The 13,347-nt window shown below is 44.2% G+C and overlaps 1 protein-coding gene across 1 annotated transcript; it reads right to left on the reverse strand.

Moving 5' to 3' along the window:
- Positions 1-391: 391 nt before the first annotated feature.
- On the reverse strand, positions 392-12,130 carry CEP70 (centrosomal protein 70). Its single transcript, XM_086465480.1, has 16 exons — positions 12,108-12,130; positions 11,557-11,656; positions 11,275-11,398; positions 10,774-10,954; positions 10,300-10,469; positions 8,956-9,015; positions 8,163-8,262; positions 7,678-7,766; positions 7,244-7,318; positions 6,061-6,163; positions 5,222-5,392; positions 4,505-4,651; positions 3,845-4,013; positions 2,468-2,582; positions 1,002-1,081; positions 392-607 (listed from the first exon to the last, which is right to left on the reverse strand). The coding sequence occupies exons 1-16, from the start codon at positions 12,114-12,116 to the stop codon at positions 546-548; spliced, it is 1,755 nt and encodes a 584-aa protein (XP_086321606.1). The 5' UTR covers positions 12,117-12,130; the 3' UTR covers positions 392-545.
- Positions 12,131-13,347: the final 1,217 nt, after the last annotated feature.

Genomic DNA, 13,347 nt, shown 5'->3' on the forward strand with positions numbered 1-13,347 from the left:
ACCTGAAGCAAGTTTTAAATATTTTTGGCCAAGATTACATCAGTCTGGTCTGCCTCTGTCCATAAGCACTAAGAATAGGCACTGAATAACAATTTGCTCACATCCCAACCTGATCTGAAAACGTAAATGACATTTTAAAATAGTCTCTCCAGAAAGCCAAGATAGGCAACTGCTGGAAGCGTTCTGGCTGAGGCGGTCAGAGCGCCTCTATCTCATACTCATGTGCCAGAAACATTCCACCTGCTCAGTGCTTGTAGTACCTCCAGCTGTGCTGGGGTCAGTTTCCCAGACTGATACAGAGTGTAGTGGTTCTCCCTCTGGGATGGAGTAGATCACTCGATAGCAGTTAGAGTTAAGTTTTTCTTAAATTGACCACAAAACAACAATTAAGAAAAATGAAAAAACACAGCAGCTTTTATTTACCTCAAAAAAATCTGAAACTGTGGATTAGGGTAACAGAAGTTAGAGGTACCTGTGATGTCACACGCATCGACAGGTACATTCAGAGGTAAGATAAATCTTGCTAGACAATACCAGACTAACTCTTAACTAGCTGCCAATTTCAACTTGTGCACAGTAGGTAAAATATCATCCACGTTACTGATCTCTGAAACAGAATGAAAAGCAGAACAGTAAGGCATATGTACATAGACCATCTTCGGGTTCAGCCAAAATTCAAACAACTTACATGTTAAAAATACAGCTCATGAATAAAATAAACTCCTCACACTTTTATAATACTTTTGAAAAAAAACTCCATTTAGCTTATGAATAATATGGTTGACTACGAGTAACCCCATGTTCAATGAAAACAAAGTGTTTTCATCACTTCCTGATGAAAAGATGGAAAGAAGAGGAGAGAGGCAAAAGTTAGCACCTTCCCTCACAGCCTCCTTGTGTTTTAGCACACCAGGAGTAAGCAAAACACGTGTCAGCTATTTAAAGATTTATGAGGAAGCATTGCCATGAAGGTAATTACAACTGTTGCAAGTATTACTCACCTAGAAGACAGAGTAGATCTTTAATGAGAGCTTGAAATGGTGGAAAGAAGCACTCGTGTTCTTCTAGCTTATTGATTATACTGAAATGTGCAAGGGAGACTGTCAGATAAAAGGTGCAAGGGCTTTGTAAGGTCATCGCCTTGGCTGTTTTGTTGTACTATGTCATGACTGAAAATGCTGTTACTTAGTACTTGTATATAAAACCATCTACACCAAAAATGTCTTCTCAAGTTCTGAAACCTGCAGCTAACATGTGTTAGCTGTCAAAAGAGGATCTCTAATTTCACTGTTTATGCCCTATATACATCCTTCCTTTGCTCCTTACGTGACATCAGGTAATTTTTGGACTAGAACATTAGTCTATGTACGCTAAATATACTGCCTGGGGGAGGCTGATATAACTGCCTCAGAGGTGGAGTGAGGAATGTTTTATAAGCAGCTATTCTCTAGTTAAAAATGAGGAGCGCAGAAAGGTTGAGGGAGTTCATATGAACTCAGCATATAACCTCATAAAATCATCAGGTTGGACCAGACCTCTGAGATCATCAAGTCCAACTGTCCACCCAACCCCACCATGCCCACTAAACCATGTCCCGAAGTGACACAGCAACACATTTTTTGAACACCTCCAGGGATGGTGACTGCACCACTTCCCTGGGCAACCTGTCCCAGTGCTTGACCACTCTCAGTAAAGAAATTTTCCCGAATGTCCAATCTAAACCTCCCCTGATGCAACTTGAGGCCATTTCCTCTCATCCTATCGCTTGTTCCTTGGGAGAAGAGCCCGTCCCCACCTCACTACAGCCTCCTTTCAGGTAGCTGTAGAGAGCCATAAGGTCTCCCCACAGCCTCCTCCAGACTAAACAACCCCAGTTCCCTCAGCTGCTTCTCATAAGACCTGTTCTCCAGCCCCTTCACCATGTGTCCATGTGTCAGACTTCCTGCCTGCTGCAACTGGTTTTTAGTATGTTTGCAGAGCACACGCTGAATGCAGGCTCTTACGTCTGCCACCAGGTACCTGTCTGTTGTCAGCTGCTGCAGGTAGAACGAGCTTTGTCCAGTCCCCAAAATATCTGGCAGCAGCTTGGGGCATACCTTCTCTTAGCAACTAATCAATATGCCAGCTGAAACCTTGCAACGCTTTCTCCTCCCCACCCACGTGCAGTATTTGCTTTGGCTCCTTCCGAACCACACATCCCATTAACGCTCATGTGATCACCTCATCCGTGCAAACCAACCAGGTGTTTTGGAACCTTCTGGCCCTGATTTTTCTCTTTGCCAGCTTCATCCTTTTGAAAGTATTCCAGCTTTGTTTCACATAAGACAGGCATTACTCCTTCACTGTCACAGCTCACCAACTTTGTAACTAACGATTAAAGTTTCTTTCAGTATCTGTTTTAGCCAGCTCTCTCCATTACTAAATGTGATGTTTGATGAATGGTCACCAATGGAACAGCCCCACGTACCTGTGGATGTCTTGGGTCCCCAGAAGCTGCTGTACCTGCTCAGTCATGTTCTCATTAATTATGTCACACAGTTTCCCAACAGTATCCACTACCACAGTGGGTGGAGCTGAACTGTCTGTGGAAAAACAAACACGTCATGTTTCTTATAACAGTAATAACAGGGAAGTATTTTAGACACAATCTAATTCTTGCAGGTGCCCAGATTTTATTCACTTTCCACCCATCTAGGCATACAAGTTCCATCATTCACAGAAAACAAGGTGCCTACAGTCAGAAATAAACTAGGAACGGTGAATCTCTCACCAAGCCTTTAGTAGCTAAAAAACCCCCAACTTGTCAGTTCTGTGCATTTTCACAGCAGAGATGGCACTGAAGTGCACCCTACGATGGCAATGGAAATCAGCCAACTGAAATTGTCCAGAGGGAGGGGGTTATTCATCCAGTTCCTGCAACATAGCAGAAGCACGGTACAGGAGCGAGGCCAACATGGAACCTGCTCGATAAATACTTTGTTAACAGCCAGAACTTGTTTTGCTATTGGATTTTACCTGCGTTGGCTGCTGGGATTGAAGGTAACAGGCTCCTTGTTCTTTCCTCCCTCATTTTCAGAAGACCTAGCCTTGGAGAAGGCATCCTCTGAGCTCCACTGGTTGCCATCATTGGGGAGACACGAGTCTTCCCCTTCTTCTGCGCTGGCTGCAGGCAGGGAGGCCGCTTCCCTCCTCAAATGAGGCTCAGAAGACCGTGGTAGCCCAGGAGCCTTGCCCTCGGGCTGCTCAGCCTCCAGCGCAGCCAAACCTTTAACGCCAAGAGCAGCAGCAGCTGCTGGTCTCCAGAAGTACAAACCAGAAGAGAATGGGTACTGGGAAGTAACCAACTATGCCTCCCAGTACTGGCACTTAGGTTTTGACACTCAACAACTTTTTTTTTAAGTTTAGCAGCATAAGACAGAATTTTCTGAGGATTGGACATAATTACACCTGAATGAATTACTGAGTAGAAATCGACTGTTATTTTTTCTTAAACTTGTTATTTTTCAAGTAGAGAACGAAAGATGGTCAAGAAGAATTATGAAGTCAGCCCACAGGAAACAAAGCTTTGTGAAAAATAAATAAATTAAAAATTCAATTTCATCCATTATTCCTTTCTTCTGCCTCCCTGGTATTCCCCAGCAACTCCTAAAGGCTTACAAATAACGGGGCTTTGCTACTTAAACTCCCCATTGACAGCAATCTATTTTTATCTTCCCAGTGAAGAATACACCTAGTTTACTCATTTCTCAGCAGCTCAACATTATTTTCTATGAAGAGATCAGCCTTTCACTTGTCGTCTTCCTTTGGAACTGCTCCGAGCAAAGGGTAGGGGCTAAGTCTTTACCTAGCTCCAGGAGCTCATGGAGATTTCTCATAGCATTGGTCATTTCCCCAAGCTTCGTGTAAACCTCATTCATTCGAGGATAAACGCCATTCAGAGAATTCACATCAAACAGCTTCTGGAAGTGAGAGACTATTGCAAACAGGGTTGGTAAGGACGCCATCTGGCTGCTCTGTAGCAAGCAGAAAGAATAACTCGTCAACATCACTGCTTAACAAAGCAAGGGTTCTTTTAAACTGTAAAGCTTCCCCTATTAAAATACGGTGTTTCAAATATTCTTAAATCTGAAGATGTATTTTAAAGGCAGTTTTCAGACACAAATATCCAGCAAACCAAAAATGACTCTTTTGAAAGCTGTCTTTGTTGCTTAGTAAGTACATTTCTGTATTCTCAATGCTGACCAAGAAACAAACAGAAAAGGAGAATCCTGGAGCCTCCAGGGCAATGCAAATTCATCGTTGGTCAGATGACTTTGATTAAAGCAGTCTTCCTCAAGGTGAATTTATCCATTATGTTAAAACAGTCTTTGACTACTGAATATCTTCAAACAGGTATTTCTTAAACCCCCACAAGGCTTTTGAATGTGCAAATCTAACCACTGCGTGAAGAATGCATTTAAGAATTCCACGGGAACTTGTGATTATAAACCCTGGCAAGAATTACCTTTTCCTTATTTTCTATTTCTTCCAAAATTGCATCCACTATGAACTGGAGGTCTTCAGCTCTTACGGATTCTCTGTTATCCTGTGGATCTGCAGCGTGCCAGGGCACCAATTCCAGAGACAGTTTTCTCAAGGACTTATGCAAATCCTGTTAAAAGAAGGGAGGGGACACAACTTATTTCAATAACTGCTTAAAGTTGTTTCTATTAATAAAAACAGGCAGATTTTCTGTTTCTCATATGCAAAAACATTCCAGTACTGGAGACAGTAATGTTTTAGTTTTCATGGAATTTAAGCACAGTATATTGCTTAGATTCTTTGATTTAAAAGGAACACCAATGGTCTAAAAATTGAAGTGCTTCATATATTATCGTTTCAGTGAAATAAGGAAGAAGGAGAATGCATCATCATTAACGCTTGAAGTACACAGACTCTAAAGCTTAAGTGTCTTCTTAGGGACTCAGCCAGCGAACAAGAACATTTAGACGACAGACACAGAGGAGTATCTCCAGCCTGCAGGCACACCACCCTCTTTTCACTTTACTGTGGTTTTAAAGTGGGATATAAACGGACAGCAGAATTGTTTCTAGAATTTTAACACCATGTCAGGGAGTTACAAAAGCTACACACAGAAAAAAAGCCCAACATATAGGGAGGGACCAAGGGGTGGTCAGCAGATTGAAGGAAGAACACAAAGCCAAGTACAGCAACGTGTTACCTTCAGGGCCATGAGCTGGTCCGCCCACATTTCTATAGTGAGCGGAAGGTGCTCAAATCCGCATCCCTGTCCATTCTCTTTAGCAGGATTTTGCACTGGCCCTTTGCTGCGCCTGTATATCAATGGAGGAGCTCTTGGACTTCGCAAAATAGAATCAACATGGGACAAAACCTTCAACATCAAAGAGCAAATGTTATCACTCAAGTATGTGTGAAATTTTGTAACAAAATCCCTCCCCAACAGCCGTGATTGTCTAAACAGTAAATCATAAATAGCTCCAATAAGTTACTATCGATGAATTTTACAGATGCATTCAACATGTAATAGATTCAAAGATTTAAGAATATACTAGCTAGGAGATACGTAAAAGCAATGCAAATACACTTTCCTTTGAGGGATATTTAACATTTATCCACTTGAGGCACTGTTACTTCCACATTTACATTTTGCCAAGTTTCATTATATTTGCTTTTTTTTATTCAAAGAAAAACAAAACTACTATGTCCTCACGCATGTTTAAAATCATAACATAAGCATCTGTTTTGCCCAAGACTTTGAACAAACCCCTTGCCCTGAAAACACTTCAGCTAAATCACTGATGTGATGTTTGCTAACACAGTCTCCATCACCTTGCTGTATTTCCAGGTAGTTTACACTAAGATAGAACAATTAAGAACAAGCCCTCATTAATGGCCAAATCCAGAACATTACTCATCTTGTGTAGAGGACTTCCTATGAACTCTTAGATTCAAAATAGCTTACACAGTTAAACAAAACTCTTGTATTAGATTTTATTGTAACAGTGCTAGATACACACAGCACAGATACAGTTCGCATACCTGTAAGTATTGCTGGCAAACGGCCTGCAGCTGATCTACCCCTGCGACACTCTCAGGTTCTTTCTTTTCTTCTATTCTTTCTCCATTACTACTCCCCAAAGATCTACATGCCAAATACATACAGAGGGTTACACAAGCAGCCTTAGCAGGAGATACTACTTCCAACTTGATTAAAGAACCAGGTATGTAGCACATATACTTACACCTACGAAGTAAAATCTCCATTTTACGATGCCTGCCAGTAGAACTCCACCAAACTGAACTAGCTGAAGAGTATAATGCCCGAGGTAAATATCAGTAACTTATCTCAAGTCTCGAGGTTATTCCACACTGCATGCTAATTTAGAAGGGACACCACCAGATGTACAGCTGTTCTGTTACCAGAGGTTCTACTACAGCCGGAGACTTAAACCCCAGAATTTTACTCAAAAGGGTCAAATTCCATGCTCACGGTCTTTATCTGCTTCTGCTTGAACATCTTTCCTGGCTTGTTACATATACCTCACTACCCTTGTCAAATCTAAGGTGACTTTCTCTAAAGCTACCACCTAAATCATACTCATTCCATGACAGAAAAGACTATTTACATATACACAATGTAAAATGAAGAACTGAACATTTTTAAAGTTTAAGTGATGTCTTTTTCAGGCTATGAAATATTTAGCATGCACATACATGAATGATTGAAATTACAGATAAAACCCCTTTGTCAATACCGGATCTTTAATACCTTCAATGTGTTTTCTCAGCAAGTTTTTTTCTGAAACATAAGTCAGTTTCTAAGAATAATATGGACATAACTTCAGTAGCTGCAACATTTTGCCAACTCACGCTTTCTCATTCATAATCCATAATGTAACAGCAGCTTCCTTTATAGCCCACGGAAGCAGCATAGTTTGTTCCTGTCCACGTTGCCTGCGATAGCACTCAAATCAAATCCAGAAAGACAAAATGAAATAACAAAGACACACTGCTGTGCCCCCATCTGGAGACCACGCCATCGTTTCAGAGATTCACAGGGTGTCTTTGGAGACACAGTAGCATTTTCTGCCCATAACCAGGCTCCAGGGAACGGTGACAAGGTACGTGCTTCATAAGCTACCATCTACATTACAGGTTGCAGAGTATCTTTGCCTTAAGAAGTTCAGAGGATTCATGAAAGTTACTGAAGAAATACACTTACTGGACAGTTTTCTTTAAAGTTTTCTCTAATTTCTTCACTTGGTGCTTGTACAGTTTTAATTCCTGTACAGTAGGTCTGTTAGAAAGAACAAGTACCATATTATATGTCTTGCATCAGAAGGTGTCTACAAAACTCAGCCAACCAAAAAGGTAAGAAAGCTTTGCCAGCGCTGCAACATCATTCTGGAAATGAAATTCTGCAACATTTCTATGTGGCAACAGCTATAAACAGCAAACTACCCACCAGCAGCTGTTGTTAGGTACAGCAGAGGGAGGGAAGGCTGACTGTTGCTGCCCCATCATATTTCTACGAGTCACTTTAAAAGGCAGATTTCATAATACACTTTTACAACTGCTGGTGTTCTCAGTTTCTTTCTCTGGAAAGCAACAGCTACTGAAATGCCCTTACAAAGGATGATACTTATCCTTTCTCACCTTATTTCCAAATCTTTCTTGAGATTTGTATTTTCAAGCAAAAGCTGTTCATTCCTGGCGTTTGTTTCAATAAGTTGTTTCTGGAAAGACTGCAACACAGACTGTGTTACTTCTTTTATTTCACTCATTCCATAATCAACAAGCTTGAACAATTTAAAGTACGTACATGTTAAGGAGGGTTCCCATTTGCCTACAGAGCAAGACAGCTTGGATGAGGAATTAGTTGACTACAATCAAGAGCCTGCTGCGTTAGACCACAGGCGGAGAACCTGTGATTAAGGAGGTCTATGCAGTCCCCAGCGAAGACAACCCACAACACAGCACTGAATCTTTGCATAAAGACAGTGAATCCTGTCCAGAGAGTTTACAAGGTAAGACGACATGACAAGAACAAGGGGATAGAAATCAAACACACATCTGTGTTTCTTTGTGGCTCTTGAAGGGTTACCCTTTAGATCTGCATTGACCTACTCTTAGTTCCATACCGTGAGCAGCGCTCTGTAATTAGGAGTAGCATCTAGATTTAAGATTTCTTCCTTGCTTTTTACTTCCCTCTGTACCTGGTCTTCATCTTTTTTATATTGCCTATTGGGAAAAATAAATTGTTTCAGCTTACTGTAATTCGATTACCTCAAAGATCTACCTTGGTTTAGTTAGCAGTTAGGTATGATAATAATGCTTCCATAAACTGCAAAGTAAATAGAATAGAAACTCTGCCCTACGATCCACTGCTCTCCTCTATTATTTCTGGGAAGCTGTTTCATATACCAATTAAGTGTACTCATTCCTTGAGAGAAATTCCAGCACAAGCAAATCCCAGTTCAGTTTTCAAGGTAATAATCTCAAATTATAGGAATGTCTCAGGCATCTGCTTGTTACTTTGTACCACGTAGGCACCATGACAGAGCTGAAAGCTGGTATTCCTTTCATTTAGGGAGATCAGTCGACTGAACACAGCTAATGCAATAATGCTACCTGTGAACCATGGCAAAGGAGGATGGGAAGGAAAAAAACCCACCCTACCTCCAAATTATAGCTTGAGCGTCTAAACACCCCCAACTTCCTAGCTGTCCTGGCCTCCTGACTTAGCAGCTGCTTAGCCTGACTGACAGTTACTCCCCAGATGAGTCCAAACTCCCATGACCATTACAATCCTTGGCTGCTTCTTACATGCCAGTGATGTCTGGAACACAGAGTATTTACCATCGCAAGATGCAAGAACAGCAAGGAGTAAGAAAATATTGACAGCAGAACCACAAGGCATTAGGTGAGACCTACCTTAGCTCCTTTTTCATTTGGCTAATTTGAGATTCATAATAATCAATCAGACAAAGGAACCTGACAAAAGGAAAAATGCTATTTTGAATTTCAGATAATTCTCAAAAAAATTATGCCTGAAAGCTACTGTGACCGACCCATAGGAAGAGGCCAGCTCACACAACTGCACTGCACTTCAGAAGTGACTGCTTCAAACAGTTGGCTTTCTCTCATACCAAACAAACATGGTGGCAGTCTTCCAAAACAGGAAAGTAGAGACATTAACTCTGTACTAGTCTAGAAGTAGCAACATTTATTCAAGAGGAGAAAAAAGCTAAATCCTCCTGACAGTCTCCTCATCCTGTGACTGCGTTGCCCCAGCAAGCTTAACAGCGAGGCACAGTCCCGAGGGCTAGAGCTCAGCAACCACTGCAGGAGGTGGAGCGCACAGGGCCCACGTAGCCCGGGAACATCTGTCTCCAAAGAAACCACCAGTGCTTTCAGAGTGTCTGCAAAAAATACAGCCACAAAAAAACTGAGCAGCTGAGAAACTGCCTTTCCTCTTGAGCACTCCGACCCCGTCTGTTTTGGAGAGACAGGTGAGAAAGCACAGGGAACCAAAGCCAGCGATCCTTCCACTCCTACAGCAAGGGCACGAGAGCAGGGCTGCGCACACATAATCCCTTTTAAACACTTCCCAGGTGAACCTTGCTAGCCAGGCCTAGAAAACCAGGTGACACCAGCACAACAAAGTGATGGCTACCTGAGGCCTAAGAATTGGCAAATCTCGGATTAGAGCAGAACTATGGAGATCTTACTGCGAGAGACACAGGCTTGGAAGACTTTCAGAACTTTCCCTAAAGTAGCTGGGGAGCCTTACAGCAAGCCTGCAGTCAGCAGCTGCACAGATCGCTTTCCAAAACTCGAAGGGGTGTTGGAAGGTGGTGCTGGTTTTTTGTTCAGTTGTTTCTTTAATTTACATTTTAAAGCGCTGGAATCCCAGGATGAGATCACCCTAGCAGATACTGCAGTTCCAGAGTGGCAGGAACCATTCCCTTCTCTTTGCTGACACCTAGTGTATACAGTGGCTAGTCATCTTTTAATTTTTGCCATGGATTCATCCAGCTCACATTTTTTTATACAAGAAAAAAATGATTTTTTTCATTTGTATTGATGTACCTGCATTGAAGTACCTTTACAAGAATTCATACATCAGCTCGCACTCCTAAGGTCTCCAGCTTTTTTTTTGTTTTCATATAAATATCAAGAACAGTTACTTTAAAATCTGTTTCTTCATTTGATACTACAGGTCATTCACCAAATCATGTTATACTGGGGTGTGTGTATATAAAAAAAACTGCTTACTGCTGATCTAGGAGAGACTTGGGAGCTCTTTTGCAAAACTGACAAAATATTTTGGTTTGAGTGGCAAGACGCCGTTGCTCCTCCATCCCAACTTTGCACAGCTCCTTCTGCAAACGGGCAATAATCTCTTCCTGTTCTTGCAGCTTTTCCTGCTGCTCTTGATATTTTGCCTGTGAACAGGTAACGGGAGCATTATGAAATGATTCTAATCCACAAGCTGGAGACTGTACTGTACATGCCCAAGTAGGCACTTGGTCCCAAGGAGGCTTAGTACTTGGGTTTTAGCCATACTGAAGAGGCAGTGGAAGAAGGATACAGATATTTTTCTAAGTTATTGCTAGAAAATTCTGTATAGATTGAAAAATCTTAGCTATAAACAGTGTACTAACTCTATGACCCAAGACTGATTTTGATCAATGTAAATATTTTTATAAGTCAAAAGTTTGAATCCTTAAACAGCACTATCTGAATTACCTGTGAAACCTGTTGATCTTTTTGAAGTTCTTTGACTTGATTCTGTTGCTGGCAAACTTTAGCTATTGTCTCATCTTCCAGCTGACAAATTTTGGACTTAATGTTTTTCACCACATTTTCCAAATCATTAGCCCGTTGTTCTTGTCGAGATGCCCGACCTCGTTCCTGTCGTATCTCATCTCTGAAAAAATTAAATAAATCCTTGATTTAAATTAAACTTACTTCACTAAAGACAGTGAGGGAAGCACAGGCCTGACAACATTTATCTGATGATGCTCAATAATAGCCTGTGGCAGTAGGTATGAGAAATATGCTGGTACGGAAAGAAGCAGCAGACGAAATAACAGGAGAGCTCAAAAGGAACTAGGCCAACATTGCTGCATATCCCTCAGGAAAAAGTCTTAGGCCTCGGGTGTGACAAGAGCTCCACCTGGCAGGAAATGGACATTGATAATACTTTCGCTTTGCATTAGCAAGTAACTTGCTTCCACTGTGCCTTACCTAAGGTAATGATTAGCTTCCATAAGCCCCTGTATCACTTTCTGCTGACGGTCAGTGTCTTCCACCAGTGTTTTTAATGTAAGTCTTATTCCTAGAGAAGACTGACTGTCTAAGACAATCATATCTGGAGACACATAAAAGAAGCAAAGTCACAATGAAAGGCTTTTAATAGCTGAAGATCGCATCTCTGCTACCATTTGGAATGACAGCTTTAGAGACGCCTTACAAACTTAGGCTTACTCTTTCCAAATACAAAAACTTGTAAAATTAGCATTACCTTACCTGACATATTTCTGCAGCTTTGGGGAGCACCAAGACTCACCGGTTTCAACCCACGACGCATTAGTAGCTTGTTTAAGTGTTCCCATTCTGCCTTCTCCTGCTGCAGTTGAGAGAAAGGGAAGAAGAGACAGACACCTGAATTCTCAAGATCAACTCATGGTCTCCTGTCCTTCAAGCACTGGAGGACGCCAAATGCCCCCAAATAAAAACAAACCAATCCCAAACCCCCAAGAAGGCCCATCCACTACAGGAGGGGCTTGTGAGACCTGCCAATAGGATCTGCAAAAAAATACCAGGGTTTCCTGATGGCTATTGGGAGAAATATGTGCAATGAGTAAAATTTACCTTTTCAAAAAGCCCAGACAACCAGCCCACGGGTAACTCCAAGGCACTGGGGCTGCCGCGGGCCTCGGCCCCCTTCCCCAGCCCCAAGAGAAGGCCTCAGAGGACCCAGGTGCTGCTTTGGGGGTTCACTGATGGTTTGCTTTCTTTTCGTTCTGTTTTTAACTACCAAGCAAGTAACAACAACCACCTCAAGTCCACCACGGTACCTCTGTCATGGCGAGGGACGATCGCCGCCGAAGGGGGCCGGGCCCCGCGCCGCCGCCCGCAGACGGCCACCGGGATACAGGAGAGGAAAGGCGCCGGTTACCAGACGGCGGAGCCTCAGCGAGTCCCGCTCGGCGGCGGGCCACAGCCCCGTACGAAGCTACCGGCGGCGGGAAGGCGCGGGGCCGGCCGGGAGTAAAGGCCCGCCCGCCGCCGGCAGGAGGGAGGCGGTCGCCCACCCGCGGGGCGGCGCTGGCCGCCCGCCGCCATTTTGAGACGCGGGGAGCCGAGGGGGAGGAGAACCCCGCGGAGGTAGGAGCTGGGCCGGGAGCGGCGGGGCGTGGGGCCGGGATGGCCTGATCGCGGAGCTCTCCTCAGGCGCCTGGGAGCTGCTCTCCCTTCCCGCCCCGGGGACGTCCCAACGTGCATTGCCTGCCGCCATAGCCCGGCCCGCCCGGGCTGAGGGGGCGTCTCCCCGGGCTCCTTGGAGACCGCCTGGCCGCTACAGGAGGAGGAGGAGGAGGATGAGGAGGATGAAGCAGACGGTGTCTCCGGCGGAGTCCGCATCGCCTGCGGCAGCGGTCCCGGCCCGGACGTGCCGGGAAGCCTGCCTGGGCGCCAGGAGTCGACGGGGCTCTGTCGCTTGAGGCTTAGGCGAGGGTGGCTCGGAGTGGGGAGCCGCGTGTTCTCGCTGGGTGCGCAGGATCACGGCCACCATCAATAAGCTGTTTGAGAGGGATTTAGGAATGTCGCTGCCAGGGCTTAGTGTGGAGAGGAAAAAAAAAAAAGGCTCTTTGCTGGCAGTAGATGTGGATAGTGGGGAGAAATTTGCCATCTCTGGAGTTCCGGTGCAGCATCCCCGCTGTCCGCTGCCAGGCGTGGATTAGGTGGATGCAGAGCAGTAATCCTACCTAATTTTCAAAACAAGCCCTTAGGGATGAAGAAGTAAATCTCGTTGTGGGCTGCTGACCCGATTAACACAAAATGCAGCAGGATGAGGCGGTCGGCGGTTCAAGCAGACCCGCTGCCGGGGGTTCCCGCCGGCGGGTGACGCGAAGCCCGAGGGCGGCGGCGGGCGGGCCCCGGCCGTGCGGCGTCCTTCGGGCTGCCCGGCTCGGCCGCCCTTCGGGAAACATAAAGCTGGCCTAGGCTTTGGGTTCAGGTGTGGCTGAAAGGAGATGGTGCGCTCTGGGATGTTTCCTAGCCCTTTTAGCGGTGATGCGGTCTCTGTGGGTAGCCGTG

Source organism: Leptosomus discolor, chromosome 5 (assembly GCF_034619465.1).
Source record: "Leptosomus discolor isolate bLepDis1 chromosome 5, bLepDis1.hap2, whole genome shotgun sequence".
NCBI classification, from domain to species: Eukaryota; Metazoa; Chordata; class Aves; order Leptosomiformes; family Leptosomidae; genus Leptosomus; species Leptosomus discolor.